Genomic DNA, 14,826 nt, shown 5'->3' with positions numbered 1-14,826 from the left:
TAACGAGTCACTGTTAAGGAGAAATGTGAGGTGCTGAGTGTGTAACAATGACCAAGAAAGAAATATAGCCATTATAGCAATTTGTTGAGCAGAAAAGTTTTTTAGAAAGTAAATTAAAAGTAATTAGTAGTGTGATTATTTTTTCAATGTAGTAATTAGTAAAGCAATCTAATTACAATTTTAGAGAAATAATTAGTAATTTGTAGTGGATTACTATTTTTAAATAACTTAACACTGAATATTTGTAACTACATGGAATGTTTGTACTTTAAAAAATTTCTTTGTCACCACAGGACATTCAAAATGAACTAATGAAGGTGATTAAAAATGGTGAAAAACTTTAAAGAAATGGTGACAAACACCTAAATATACACTTTCCATAATACTTTCATATACATTTTAACCTAAAATCTTGATATAAAAAATGCCATGGACACATTATGAGTTAACTACCACCTGCATAACCTTGTACACTGTAAAAAAATGTCAGAAATTTTCACAGTGAAAAAAAGAAAAAAAAGTTAACTGGTTAATGGGTAGTTACTTTAAGTTGTATGGTAAATATATATATATATTTATTTAACAAGACAATGCATGTAATTTTACGGTAAATACTGTAAAAAAAACATTTTTTTAGATGTACAAGCAAACATTTACAGTATACTTAAAGGTAAAAATACATTTTATGGTTAACAAAAGAATACATGTACTTATACGGTAAACTGTTAACATTACTGTGAAAAACAATAATCGGGCGTCCCAGAAGTCCCTGTGTGACCCATCACATTTTATTATATTTTATTGGGATAGTTATGTTCCTTCTTATTTTTAAATTCAGTTGTGTACATTGGGGTGTTCTGTGTTTTATTTTATGTAGTTCAGTTAATGTTTTTTGCATTATTTTACAGTCACATGTGTTACCCTGATGGTTTTTAGTGTTTGTGTGAGTAGCACTGTGCACTGGCTCTACATGTGTTTAAGTTTTTACTACTGGAAGGGTCAGGCTTCGTCAACTTTGTCATCATGTGGCCTTTTGTAGTTACTAGGGTGACAGAATTTTTTGACAGTGTAGTAGGTGTACTAATTTCTACAAGGTAAATCTTAGAAATGAACAGAAAAATAGTGTGGGAAAAAGTATTTTACAATCATGAATCCTTTATTAGCAAGTTTCGGGCATGAAACAATCTACGCATGTAACACAAACGCTTGTAGCTACACAAGCAAGTTGTTGCAATCCAAAATGTGTCAGACTGCCATTCAAAACGCAACGCCAGTTCACGTTGCATTCTCAGTGTTGCTGCAAGGGGCACTATCCCGGACATTAGTGTAAAAGTCTTTTTTTTTGTCATATGTGTTTGCGTACTTGTGTAAAGTATGTCTCTGGCCTTAAGGTGCATGGAAAACTAACAAGAAGAGGATAGTAGTTGTAGAAAGCCAACTGAATCACTACAAAGATCGTTCTATCAGAGCAGACGCAGACGGTGGAGGGTTACCGTCTGCCCTGGGTCCACTTCAGGCTCAGCAGATGGAGGGGGTGCTACTGAGGTGTTTTTAGGTAGAGGAGGGGTGGAAACATGTGATGTAGGAGGTGGAGGCGCTAAAGCTTTGGTTTTAGGTTTGACAGGCACAGTCCCAGATCGGGACACAGAGATATCGCCATCTACACTGTTTGTCTGCGAGCATTGTGCAGGCGGGGCGGGGCGGTAGCTTTTGTAGTTTTTGTCTGTACAGTTGCTGATAAAGTTGCCTGACCTGCCTGGCGGTTGGTGTGAGGGTGGAGTGTGGGTGGAGGGGGTGCCCTATTCTTTGGTTTAGAGGGTGTGGAAACAGGGGTGGAGGTAAATGCAACCATTTGTGCAGGTAAATTGCAGATCTGCGTTGATTGAAGCTTCTAAAACAGGGAGGTAGGTGCAACAACTGACAACACAATGATTAAAGAAACATTTTTGCAAATGTTACAAATGATCAAGTCAACATGAAATGGCATTCACAACCCATTATACTTCCGTAATATGACATATGTTTGAGTGAAACCGGTGTTAATCTTGTCAATGCAATTACTGACAAAAAATTGGATGACAAGGGTTTTTTGGTTTCGTCAACGATAACGAAGAAGAGACGAAAAGGCACATCATGACAATAATTATTATAAGATATTAACAGTGCACCTTTCTCCTCAACAGTTCACCAAAAGTTCTCCTTTTTTGGAGATAAAATGTATTCACATAAAATAATAATCCAGTGATTTCCCCCCTTGAGCTGCATGAACAGACAGGCAAAATGAAATGCTTTACAAATGGGTTAATTACCTTACTCAAATGCATCTTATTTATACATGAGATTTATCACTATATACACAACATATACAGTGGCGAGAAAAAGAATGTGAACCCTTTGTAATTACCTGGTTTTCTGCATTAATTGGTCATAAAATGTGATCTCATCTTCAAAGTATTTACAAACACAATGTGCTTAAGCTTACAACACACAGACGATTAGAATCTTTCATGTATTTTTTTTTAACACATCCCATTAAACATTTACAGTGCTGTGGAAAAAGTAAGTAAATCCTTTGATTTAATAACTGGTCGATCCTCCTTTGGCAGCAATAACTTCAACCAAGCCTTTCGGTTAGTTGCAGATTAAAAACTGCACAACACTCAAAAGGAATTTTGGACCATTCTTCCTTACCGAACTGCTTCAGTTCAGCCATATTCTCAGGATGTCTGATGTGAACGGCTCTCTTGAGGTCATTCCACAGCATCTCTATTGGGTTAAGATCTGGGCTCTGACTGGGCCACTTCATTAGGTGGATTTTCTTTTTTTGAAGCCATTCTGTAGTGGGTTTACTTCAAAGTTTATGGTCATTGTCCTGCTGCATTATCCAACTTCTACCGAATGAATGAATTTTTCCCTTGATGATGTCAAGTGTTCCAGGCCTGAAACAGCAAAGCAGCCCCAAATCATGATGCTTCCTCCACTGTACTTCACCATTGGGATGATGTTTTCATGTTGGTATGCGGTGCCCTTTTAATTCATATGTAGTGCTGCGTGTTCTTCCCAAATAATTCAACTTAGTTTCACAAAACATTTTTTTTTTTTTTTTGGAAAGCAGCGGCTTCCTTCATGGTGTCTGCCATGGACACCATGCCTGTTTATTGTTTTCCTTAAAGTGGACTCATGAACAGAGATGTTAACCAGTTCCAATAATTCCTTCAAGTCTTCAGCTGTCACTCTAGGGTTCTTTTTTTACCTCATTGAGCATTCTGCAGTGTGCCCTTTGAGTCATCTTGGCTGGACAGCCACTTCTAGGAAGAGTAGTCACAGTACTAAATCATCTCCATTTATAGACAGTTTGTCTAACTGTGGACAGATGAATATCTAAGCTCTTCAAGATAACTTTTTAACCCTTTCCAGCTTTATGCAAAGCAACAATTCTTTATCGTATGTCTTCTCAAATCTCTTTTTTGCAAGGAAAGGTCCAAGTCAACAGATGCTTCTTGTGAATAGCAAACTCAAAATGTTTGAGTGCTTTTTATAAGTCAAAGTAGCTCTAACCCACACCTCCAATCTCGTTTCATTAATTGGATGCCAGGTTGGCCAACTCCTAACACTAATTAAGTGGTGGAGCAAGTTATTACATGCTGATGAAAGATTGCAGAGACAAAATTTTGAAATGCACAATAAGAACAGGACCATATATTAAGAATGTGAATTAGTCAATTTTGATTTCATGTTGACTTCAAAGGAAAAAATAAATTAAATGTCATTGACAAAGATTATTTTGTGTAGCAGTTACCTGTTGTTGAGCAGTAAAAAGCGCTGCAGGTTGCTGTTGCACATAAAGTTGTCCATGCTGGGGTGTGGTCTGAGGTGGAGATATAGTGCCCTGTATTGGATTGGAAGTGGCTTGTTGCTGAGCAACAGGAATCTGCTGAAGCTGAGGGTTCTGTGATTGGCCAGGAGCAACAGGCTTGGCAGCTATATTAACATCTGTGAGTCAATACACAAACAGAATTTAAAAAAAAAACTAAATAATTAAAATTATAACATCAACGCCCTTTAAAGGGATAGTTCACCCAAAAATTCAAATTCTCTCATCATTTACTCACCCTCATGCCATCCCAGATGAGATAAACAGACCAAAATATAAATTATTTTTTACTCTACATCTTGCCATTGCAGTCTCTAGGCACGATCATGATGGCCAAGGAGACTGCTTATGTCAAGATTTTTAGTGAAAACTGAGTTACATTTTGGTCTGTTCTCACCCAAAACCAATTCAATTGCTTCAGAAGACATGGATTTAACCACTGGAGTCATGGATTACTTCTATGTTGCCTTTATGTGCTTTTTGGAGCTTCAAAGTTCTGGTCACCATTCACTTGCATTGTATGGACCTACAGAGCTGAGATATTCTTCTAAAAATCTTTGTCTGTGTTCAGCAGGAGAAATAAAGTCATATACATCTGGGATGGCACGAGGTTGAGTAAATGATGACAGAATTTTCATTTCTGAGTGAACTATCCCTTTAACCAGACCCAATTGAGACAAGCAACATGCAAAAAGACATTTTGTCCATTTCTTGGTATCTATTGCTCCTGTGTTGTGCTGAATAGCACCACTCACATTGAAATCTCATTGTGATTGTGTCTCTTCACACAGCATTTTCGCTTTCAGTTAGAACAGAAAAATGAAACTTGTCAAACCGTGCCTAGTTGGGACACTGTCAGTGTTAACTGCCAGACTATCTGTCCAGTTAATCTGGTGATAAAACACGGCAGAAGTATAACAATATGTCAGGTTATTCATTACTAATGAAATGTCCAGGGCTTTAATTGGTGTTGCTAACAGAAACAGAAAGTGAAATGACACCTCAGTGAGATTCACAGTGTCAGCGGCTCAATAGCTTAGGCACATTAATGAGGTTTAAAAGCTCTCTCACCAACAACACACTGATTAAACCAGTGGGAATACTAGAGCTGTATGTGTCAGCCAAAGATACAGCGCGTAAAGTGTCGTCAGGGGAAAAAGCAACAGAGATAAAAGACGAAGGGCAGAGAATTGTGGAATAATCCCATGTCAGTGGGCTTCTTCCAATGGGGACACCTGGATAGTCTCTGATCATGTGTGTAAAGGAGATATAAAAGCATTTTGCTGTAAAATCACAAATCTGAGCCCCTGCGATTGGGTGTACTGGCCTCCTACTGTATTGCTCCTACTAGAAATACAATATGTATACTATCCACAAAATGTGAATTTGTAGTAGGGCAGAGTAGCGCAAACTACATCACATTGCATATTTCATGTAAGTCACGATTCAATATATTGCAATGCATCACAACATCAATGGAGCGCAAAAATGCCCGTCCACTTTTTCAGCCGACTTGGTCCCGGAAGTGTTTTTTCTATTTATTTTTTCCATAGGGATTTCATAAAAATATTCATAAAAGAATTCTAAGCCCTGAACCAAACCAACCAGCTCTGAGGTGATCCTCAACATTTCAAACTTTGATTTGAAGAGGAAAAAACAGACAAAGGTACTTAACCTGTATTAAACAGCTTTAATGAGGGAATGAACTACAACTACAATACCAAGAAGCATTGCAAATGACGTAATCTAATGAAGAACAACGGAAAATATACTGTAAAACTATTGATTTTAAGTTGTTGATTATAAGTATAGAACCACTACATTGCAAATTTATTGCAAATTAATAAGTAGATTGAGAGTTGGAGACTGACTTAATGGGGTCATTCACAGTGCATCATGGGAGTGGGCGGTCGCTTCTGAGCTCGTTTGCTTGCCACGATTCTGAGAATAAGTCCACACTAATATGTTTTCGTTTGAAAATGCACCTTTTTCTCTACGTTTTTTCCTTCCATCCACACTGAGACAGCGTTTTTGACAGCGAAAACTGAGCTTTTCGAAATGCTCTCACAAGTTGATACATTTGAAAACGCCATCTTTGCGTTGTAGTGTGGACGGAAAATGGAGAAATCTGAAAACAATGGCGTATTTGTTGTCATGTGATGTCATGATGGCAGTAATTTGATCCATTCAACCCAAAACAATCAACATGGTGGCCCATGTTGTAGCAGTGCTGTTGTGCCTAATATTCACTTTGATAGCATTGTTAAAGATCAATGTTACTTTGTACAACCATTACATTGCATTCCTTCAAAGGCGATGGGAAGTTTCCTTGGAATTGCTGTCCGGTGGAGGAACAAGAGGACAATTGCTTTTCAGACCGAGCTCACGGTAAGTCTGTTTTTTAAAGGTTTATAAGGTATAGTTACTGCTGTGCTCTATTGATGTTAGCATGTTGCTAAGCTTATGATGCAATGAGCAAAGCATGTAAATACTGGATGAAATAGTCTATTGTTAACTAGATTTTTATTTTAGCAATGCTTTAGGAGACCCTCCCCTAGGGGGAGCCCCCAGGGTAAGCAAAAAGCGAAAAAAAAAAAAAACATAACATGTCAGTACACAGGCAAAGAGACAAAAGGATGTTCTTTCTGAACTGATGTTAAAGGAGAAGATGCTTCAGTTCACTTAAGTAACTGTTTTTATGAGAAAACAACTTCTAACTTAATGCACTGACCACCTGTCTGCTAATCCTCAACATGTTTTATATTAAATAATTCTTCTGCAGTGGACTATGTGTGAAGTTTACACCAAAAAATTTATGTTCGGATTGTCACGGACAAATTTGCAACTGGTAGGATTCATGTTACGGCTTTACCCATTCAGTTGTATGGCATCTGCAAATGGTGATTTATTTTCATAAAACTCAGGCCACGTCCACACGAATACATTTTTGTTTGAAAACTCATATTTTTACGCATAGTTTTGTCCTTTTGTCCACGGACGCGTTTTTGACAGTGAAAACAGAGTTTTTCAAAAACGCTCTCCCAAGTGGGTACATTTTAAAACGCTGTCTTCGCGTTGTAGTGTGGACTGGGAAAATTGAGGTATCTGAAAAGGATGACATATTTGTTTTCATGTGACGCAGTCATGTGATCCATTCAATGCAAAACAATCAAGATGGCGACCCATGTTGTTGATAGCAGTGCTGTTGTGCCTGATATTCACTTTGTTGCATTGTTAAAGATAAATGTTACTTTGTACAACCTTCACATTGCATTCCTTCAAAGGCGACTGGAAGTTTACTCGGAATTGCTGTCCGGCGACAGAACAAGAGGACAATTGCTTTTAGACCGTACATGGAACGGCGATTTTTCGCATTCGCAGTAAGGGGATTTAAGAAAACACTTCAAAAACGTCAGTGTGGATGGACAGCATTTTGAAAACAAAAATGCAGTTTTCAAATGAATCCGGATTAATGTGGATGTAGCCTGATTGGTGGATCTCTCTCTTCAGGATTTACGAGTAGTGTCGTTTTCCCACCAGGAATTCTACTATTAATAACAATTGTTTGTTTTTTTTAAATGAAGTTTAAATAATTGATTGATAGCTTCAGCACAACCACACAGATGAAATTACTCTGACGTCACACAGCAGGAAACTGCGCTTCCGGGTTCTTTCGAGCAGCAGATTTCAATAGTGGAAATAGGCAGCGCTGCAGTTTTAATAATCTTTTAAGCTTTATAGAATGTAATAATGTATTTTAATGTTAATAAAAGTTATTATAAATGGTTTATCTATGGTTTACAGTGAAGAAATTATGTGGGTTCTTTCTGAAATATCAGAAAAACAAGTTTAAACTTGGTGAGTCTGTATGATCATGTCGGACATGTAACAGGTTGATGATTACACATCCTCACAAGTTAAACACACTTCTAAAAACTAAGAATTTGGATACTTAGAAATGAAAACTACTATCAGACATACAATATGTGTCTTAACTGCTTAAATAAATAACCCACATACAATAAATAGTCATATTTTATTTCAGTATGATCATATTCCATATCAAAACATAATATCAGCTGTTTTTGATTGAACAATATTATTTACTGCATTCAAAATAAATGTAGACATCATTTTCGCTGTATGACATTATTTGTATTCACTTATGCTTTCACAAACAGTGAAAATTCTTTCACTTTGGGAGAAAAAAACAAATTCTTAAAAAAAAGTTAATATCCACCAACAGCTGCTGCGGGTCAGTTGTGTCTAACAGAGCAGACGTGATAACAATGATGGTGACCCGTGAATTATCATCATCATTTAAATTTAAAGAAGCCCTAATCTCCAATAATCTGTGGGAAATGGGGTGTTTCAACCAAACAAACAGCACTTTTTGGGCAGTTTCAGCGCAATTTGAGCGAAGCGCCCATATGTGCCAGAGAAACTAGCGCGCAGCCATCTTGAACATTTTGTCTCGGAACTTCCGGTCTAGTGTTGTCTACAGTATGTAGATGTCTAGCTAGTGAAGAAGATTTACAGGTTACAGAGTTGTCATAAGCTATCATGAGTATTTTAAAGTGTTCAGGGAATGTCATAACAACAGAAAGCAGAGTGGGGAGATTTTAAAACAAGAGTATTTCATTCATAAATACACAAGATCCTATCTTCACGCTGTGGATGTACTGATGCGCTTCTGTGCTCATGAAACCCCAAGAGACAACACAAAGTCATTAAAAATATCTCTGTATGACACCTCTGACCATCTTTTCGTGTCATTCACCCATCTGTTATTGTTAAGGTGAGTGTTAAACCGGGACAGAGGAAGGGTGCAACTATATTTATACACATATACACACATATATACAACTATTTTAATCACATTTGTCTCCCTACAAAAATGTAAGGAGACAAATTAATTTTAAAAATACTTTACTGTTGAACTTGTAATAATACAAGCTGTCACTGTTGGAAATTTCATGTCAACGACACATTTTAACACAAGTTAAAACCTAAAAAATAATCTGAATTACACGTATACCAATTAAACGCTTGTATCGTTAAAAAGTGCGGTGTGTCATAGCTGTCTGAATGTGATCTGCCAGGTCCTCAACAGGTGTCTGAAAAAACAAACATTTAGAGTGACAGAAAAAACACCTCACAAGCATTTTCACGTAGTAAAGTAGTGGTGTAGTCACACCATCCACTCTTTGTGAAAAATACTTTCTGTGCTCCCACACGTAATCCATTTTGATCGGCTCTTCGCAGTAGCTTCAATACAAGCAGGAAGTTAGATGACAAAATTCGGAAGAGCGGAGCGTGAAAAAGGGGCGGAGCTGAATAAGGTGAATAAAGCAGTTCTTTTCTGGGCTACCAAATGAGCCCGGAAGGGGTGGGCGGAGCGTTTGTTTGTAAACAGTAACTTCATCTATACCAGGGGTCGGGAACCTATGGCTCGTGAGCCACAAGTGGCTCTTTGTTAAAAATTGTCTCACCATTCACCAACACAAGACCATTTAAAACTTTCTAGAGAAAATTTTCCTGCAGAAAGTGTGGGTGCAATTGCAAAGCTTTAAGTCAATGACACTGTTTTGATTTCCTTTCTCCCGAATTTGTCCTACAGCCTACTCCTGCTGAACAAGGTTTGAAATTAACACCCGCCAAATGCAGATTTTTCAAGCGCAATGGCGGGTAAATTTGCTGATGTACCAGCCACTGTGGAGGGCGATCTGTAAGACTCCTCGGAGTGATATATGACAAGAAATTAAACACAAAGACACACGTTTGACGAAACATGTGTGATTATATTTTTAAGAACAGACGAAAGAAAAGCCGCCGATGCACGTCTGATTTGATATGTGTGCACAGCGAGCTCCGCTGTTCATGAGTGCAATGAAAGTGCTTCTCCAAGACATGGACATTCATAGAGTTCTGGGCCTCGTTTCCCAATAACTATTGATCTTAGCGGTTAAGAGCATTTTCTATGTTTCTATATCTTATTTTTTATGAACTTTCCTTATTTTTTATGTGCGCCCAGGGTGTGAAATAGCACCCGTCACACTCCAAATGCGACGAGGCTCAATCCAGTTCGCGAGCTCCTCGTCCAAATGCAGGTATTTCGTGCGCGAGTAATTTTGCCTGCAACAGGTGGGTGACCTGTAAGATGTCTCATGAAAAGAAAAGCTGTTAGTCACAAAGACACGTGCTTGAAGAAACTTTATTATAATTTATTATATAAGAACAGACAAAAGAAAAGTCGCCATTGCTTGTATCGGACATGTGAAGAGGCGTGCAGGACCCTGTCTCGTGGAACACGTGCATGTAAAGAGTTATCACTCCTTTTTCTCTGTTTCATTCATCTGAAAACTGTTTGCAAGATTAATGTCATCTATGAGAATGCGGCAAATGATCTCCGATCATCTCAGGAGGTGCTGTGAGTTTTACTTTATTTCCATGGAGCAGTTTAGGGTTAACATGCATTGTGAACGCAACACTGCAGGTTTAGTAACACATACTGTATGTATATATATATATATATATATATATATGTGTGTGTGTGTGTGTGTGTGTGTGTGTGTGTGTGTGTGTATTAAACAAAGACAAAAGTGATTCAATCATAAAATAATACAAGACACCTTGAACCTAAAATTGAGTTCTATTTTCTTTTCTTTAGGCAGCATAAACTGTATTACCAAAACGCAATACAAACACATTCGATAAGAACACACATTTGGCAGTATTTTTTTGGGAACACACGGGATTTATTAGGCTTATTTATTATGAGTATTATTATTATTATCTTTACATTTATAATTGTTTTTAGTTCTTAAATTGTAGGCTATCAGTAATTTTCAAATGCTGTCATTGACGGATACTTGCGTGATGGCAAATGGGGAGGTTGTTATATATAAGATTTTTTGATCACTTCGTTATTTTAATTTCTTTCTTTTTTTGTGGGGGGTTTCGTTTAAAGTGCAATTTAAATTTAGAAATGTCTTTTGTTTAGGTTTTTCGTGTTTCAATAAATTCATTTAATTATTAAAGCAAAATCAAGAAATCAAGAAATTTTTAAGGCAATTATCATTAAAATATTTTTGTACATATCTCCGAGCCGTTAATGAAGTAATTTTATGGAGACCCATATTGCAATTCCGTATTGCAATGTGTTAACGTGCAATATAAACATTTTATTTATTGAAAAACTTTGTTTTTTGAAAATAGTAAATTATTAGTTTGTGCTATGGCTCTTTCGAAAAAATGCATCAACAAAACATTAAAAAAATTGTCTCCTTAGTGAAAAAAGGTTCCTGACCCCTGATCTATACGATTGATTAACAACCTCTGAGCTCACCGAATTTCCATGATAGAGAGTGAAATTGTGGGATCAGTTTCAATCTCTCTTGTGGCTCTTACCACACTGAGAAATGCCGGTTTCAGAGTTTGCACTTATTTGGATAACTTCAATGTTTCTTTATTAACTTTACATTAGGAAATTATTTGAATGCACACATACATAAATAGATAAAAAAGTGTTATAAAGATCTAAAGTATCAATGTAATATTGTGAGAAATAAATGCTATATAACATTATATAATTGTATCAGCACAGTCTTAAATTGCGCTGTACATGAATTTCCATTTCCAGTTGACAAACAAGGAATATTCCGGGTTCATAACTAGTTAAACTCAATCGACAGCATTTGTGGCATAATATTGATTACCACAAAAATTTATTTTAACTTGCCCAAAAATCGAGGTTCCAGTGAGGCACTTACAATGGAAGTGAATGAGGCCACAACGTAAACTTTAAAATACTCACTGTTTCAGAAGTATAGCCACAAGACATAAACAATATGCATGTTAACATGATTTTAAAGTGATAAAATCACTTACTAACCTTTTCTGTGTAAAGTTATAGCCAATTTTACAACTTCATTGCAATGATGATGTAATTTACACAAACCCTAAAATGACTGTGATTTAAACAACTTTACATCTTAAATAATATACAAGTTTTAACAGAAGAATGAATGTAAGTGCTTTTATAAAATTATAAGCTTCACATTTCTGCCTTTAAATCCTCCAAACATTGGCCCCATTCACTTCCATTGTAAGTGCCTCACTGTAACCTCCATTTTTGCTTTTTTAAAGAATCGAAATTATTTTTTGTGGTTATCAACATTATGCCACAAAAGCTGATGAATGAGCATAACTTGTATTGAACCCAGAATTAAATTTTCTTAATATACACTTTCACAAACCATTTTGATTTCTGGGATGATATCTGGACAAAATATGCCACTTGCTGAATTAAACATGCAATTTACAGAGTCATGTGGCAACAACGTTGCATATTATTCTTTGAAATGTTTATCACTAAATGCATTATACTCTTTCGCATAAATTTTTTTTTCTCCAAGTAGCCAGTTTGTATAGTATCCGTTCCAAACTTAGACCATGGAAAGAGATTTAGGGCCACAGACTTAGGGCCACAGAATGAGATTTTTCTGTATCTTTGCACGCTGCATACAGTTTCACATAAGATTTTTAAGTATGCAGTATGCTAGTTTTCCAACATACATTTATCAGCTCTAACTGATAAACACTCACTGATTGGCTGGGTGGGTCCAGTAGGCACACTGGCTCTTTTGCGAGGCGTGAGGGCTGGTTGTATGGGCAGGATGCCTGTGATCGGTTGAGCCTGGCTGGCTTTGGGTCGTTGGCGTGGCGCTATTGAAGTCTCAGTCGTGGGGATTGGATCAGAGAGCCTGAATGACAGGAAGTGTTGGTTTCAGAACAAAAGCACATGAATTGAGCGCAACTCCCACTATTTAACATATTATATACTTATACACTTTTTTTGTAATTTTATCCCTTCTCCCCAATTTTGGAATGCCCAATTCCCACTACTTACTAGGTCCTCATGGTGGCGTGGTTACTCACCTCAATCCGGGTGGCGGAGGACGAGTCTCAGTTGCCTCCGCTTCCGAGACCATCAATCAGCGCATCTTATCACGTGGCTTGCTATGCATGACACCGCGGAGACTCACAGCATGTGGAGGCTCATGCAACTCTCCGCGATCCACGCACAACTTACCACGTGCCCCATTGAGAGCGAGAACTACTAATCGCAACCACGAGGATGTTACCCCATGTGACTCTACCCTCCCTAGCAACCGGGCCAATTTGGTTGCTTAGGAGACTTGGCTGGAGTCACTCAGCACACCCTGGATTAGAACTCGCGACTCCAGGGGTGATAGTCAGCGTCAATACTCACTGAGCTACCCAGGTCCACATATACACTTTCTTTAGTTACTGGATATGTCACATAACAAACATTCACTTCAAACATCTTTCACTGAGGTTCTGAGACCACACAGATAAATGAAAGGCTGACCTGGCTTTGTTTTGACTCTTCTTGGCCACAGCTTCACTGGCTCTGACTGGCTCTGGGAGTTTGGCTGGAATGGGTGAATTCTAGTAGAATGTGAAAAATATTATCACCATTATAGTGCTGCATTTTGTTTTTATGTCTATAAACATAAAGTTGTATCAATAATGTTAAGCACATGCACTCCTGCAGTTTTAATATTGTTTACGAAAACTAAAACTAAAAGAAAACATTTTGTAAACATAACACAAAAAACTTCCTACATAATTGTAAAAAACTAACACTAATCTATAATGCATTCTCATGACATAAAAATTAACTGAAAATAAAAATGACCTCAAATTACTTTGTGTTGTTTTTTGACACAGTATATAATATAGAAAAAATAGCTTAATAATGCAGCTATCGAAGGGACATCAATATTTTATTAAATAGAAATAACGCAAAAACCCATGGTTCTTTTTTAATTAAGGCCATTCTGAATGGTGCTTTGCGGGTGGTGATGGTAATATGTCTTTAAACACATCAATGAAAGTCAATGCTTTTATTATGCTATCAATACTGCTCAGAGTGGGAGGCGCCACTGAATCCGAGCCAGGTGGCAGCCGCGAGCGACATTCTACTTCCTCTGCCATTACGTGCCAGCACTTACGATATCCACTGAAAAGGATGGGCATGAATTAACCATAAATGTGTTGGAATAGAGCACAAAAACTGAGCAGAGTGCGGCAGAAAAATAGGTGAGAAGATCAGAGCAAGTGTACATGATAATTTGGAATGGAGAGAGATCTTTAATCATCAAGGTGTGAATGAGCATAAACTGTCTTACATGAAAATTCTGTACTGGGCATTCTTTCCCTGCAAGTTTAAAGGCAAAATATGACACCTGGTAGATATCAGGCCTTACGTCAGAGTCCGGTTCCAGCATGTAACCTGAGGGGGGACAAATGAAGACCAATAAAAATATTCCACAGGTGAAAGCTGTCACTATTATGACTATACAGTATAAGCCACTATATACATTTCAAAGGAATTCTTAGTTTGTTTTTGTTTTGTTTTTTTGTCTAGATATTGAAGACACTGTCATAAAATTGTCATAAATGCTCATAAGCTTAAAGGGATAGTTCACCCAAAAATTCACCCCTCAAAAAAAAATGTCGTCATTAACTCACTCTCATGCCATCCCAGATGTGTATGACTTTCTTTCTTCTGCAGAACACAAACGAAGATTTTAAGAATATTTCAGCTCTGAAGGTCCATACAATGCAAGCGAATGATGACCAGCGCTTTCAAGCTCTGAAAAGCACGTAAAGGCAGCATGAAATAATACATAAGACTCCAGTGGTTAAATCTATGTCTTCTACAATTATTTAATCACTTTGGGTGAGAAATATATCAATATTTCAATCATTTTTACCATAAATCTCTACTTTCACTTTCAAAATGTGAAAGTAAAAGTGGAGATTTATAGTAATAAAGGATTTAAATATTGATCTGTTTCTCACCCACACCTATCATTTCACTTCTGAAGACATAGCATTAACCATTGGAGTCGTATGGATTA

At 37.2% G+C, this 14,826-nt stretch overlaps 1 protein-coding gene across 7 annotated transcripts in view; it reads right to left on the bottom strand.

Annotated features, from left to right (window-relative positions):
- aak1a (AP2 associated kinase 1a) overlaps positions 1-14,826 on the bottom strand; it is a 93,763-nt gene that overhangs the window by 46,188 nt on the left and 32,749 nt on the right. For all 7 annotated transcript variants that reach the window (XR_007892800.1, XM_051652454.1, XM_051652456.1 and 4 more), the window contains 4 exons: positions 14,092-14,195; positions 13,269-13,348; positions 12,482-12,639; positions 3,800-3,993 (listed from right to left, as the gene is read on the bottom strand). Coding sequence is in view for 6 of the 7 variants with exons in the window: in XM_051652454.1 (XP_051508414.1) it covers positions 3,800-3,993; positions 12,482-12,639; positions 13,269-13,348; positions 14,092-14,195 (536 nt within the window). In the remaining variant the exon portion in view is untranslated. The remainder of the gene's footprint in view (positions 1-3,799; positions 3,994-12,481; positions 12,640-13,268; positions 13,349-14,091; positions 14,196-14,826) is intronic.

Source organism: Myxocyprinus asiaticus, chromosome 24, assembly GCF_019703515.2.
Source record: "Myxocyprinus asiaticus isolate MX2 ecotype Aquarium Trade chromosome 24, UBuf_Myxa_2, whole genome shotgun sequence".
Taxonomy (NCBI): domain Eukaryota; kingdom Metazoa; phylum Chordata; class Actinopteri; order Cypriniformes; family Catostomidae; genus Myxocyprinus; species Myxocyprinus asiaticus.
Note: the sequence above shows the minus strand (reverse complement) of the source record. Positions and strands in the feature narration are given on the sequence as shown.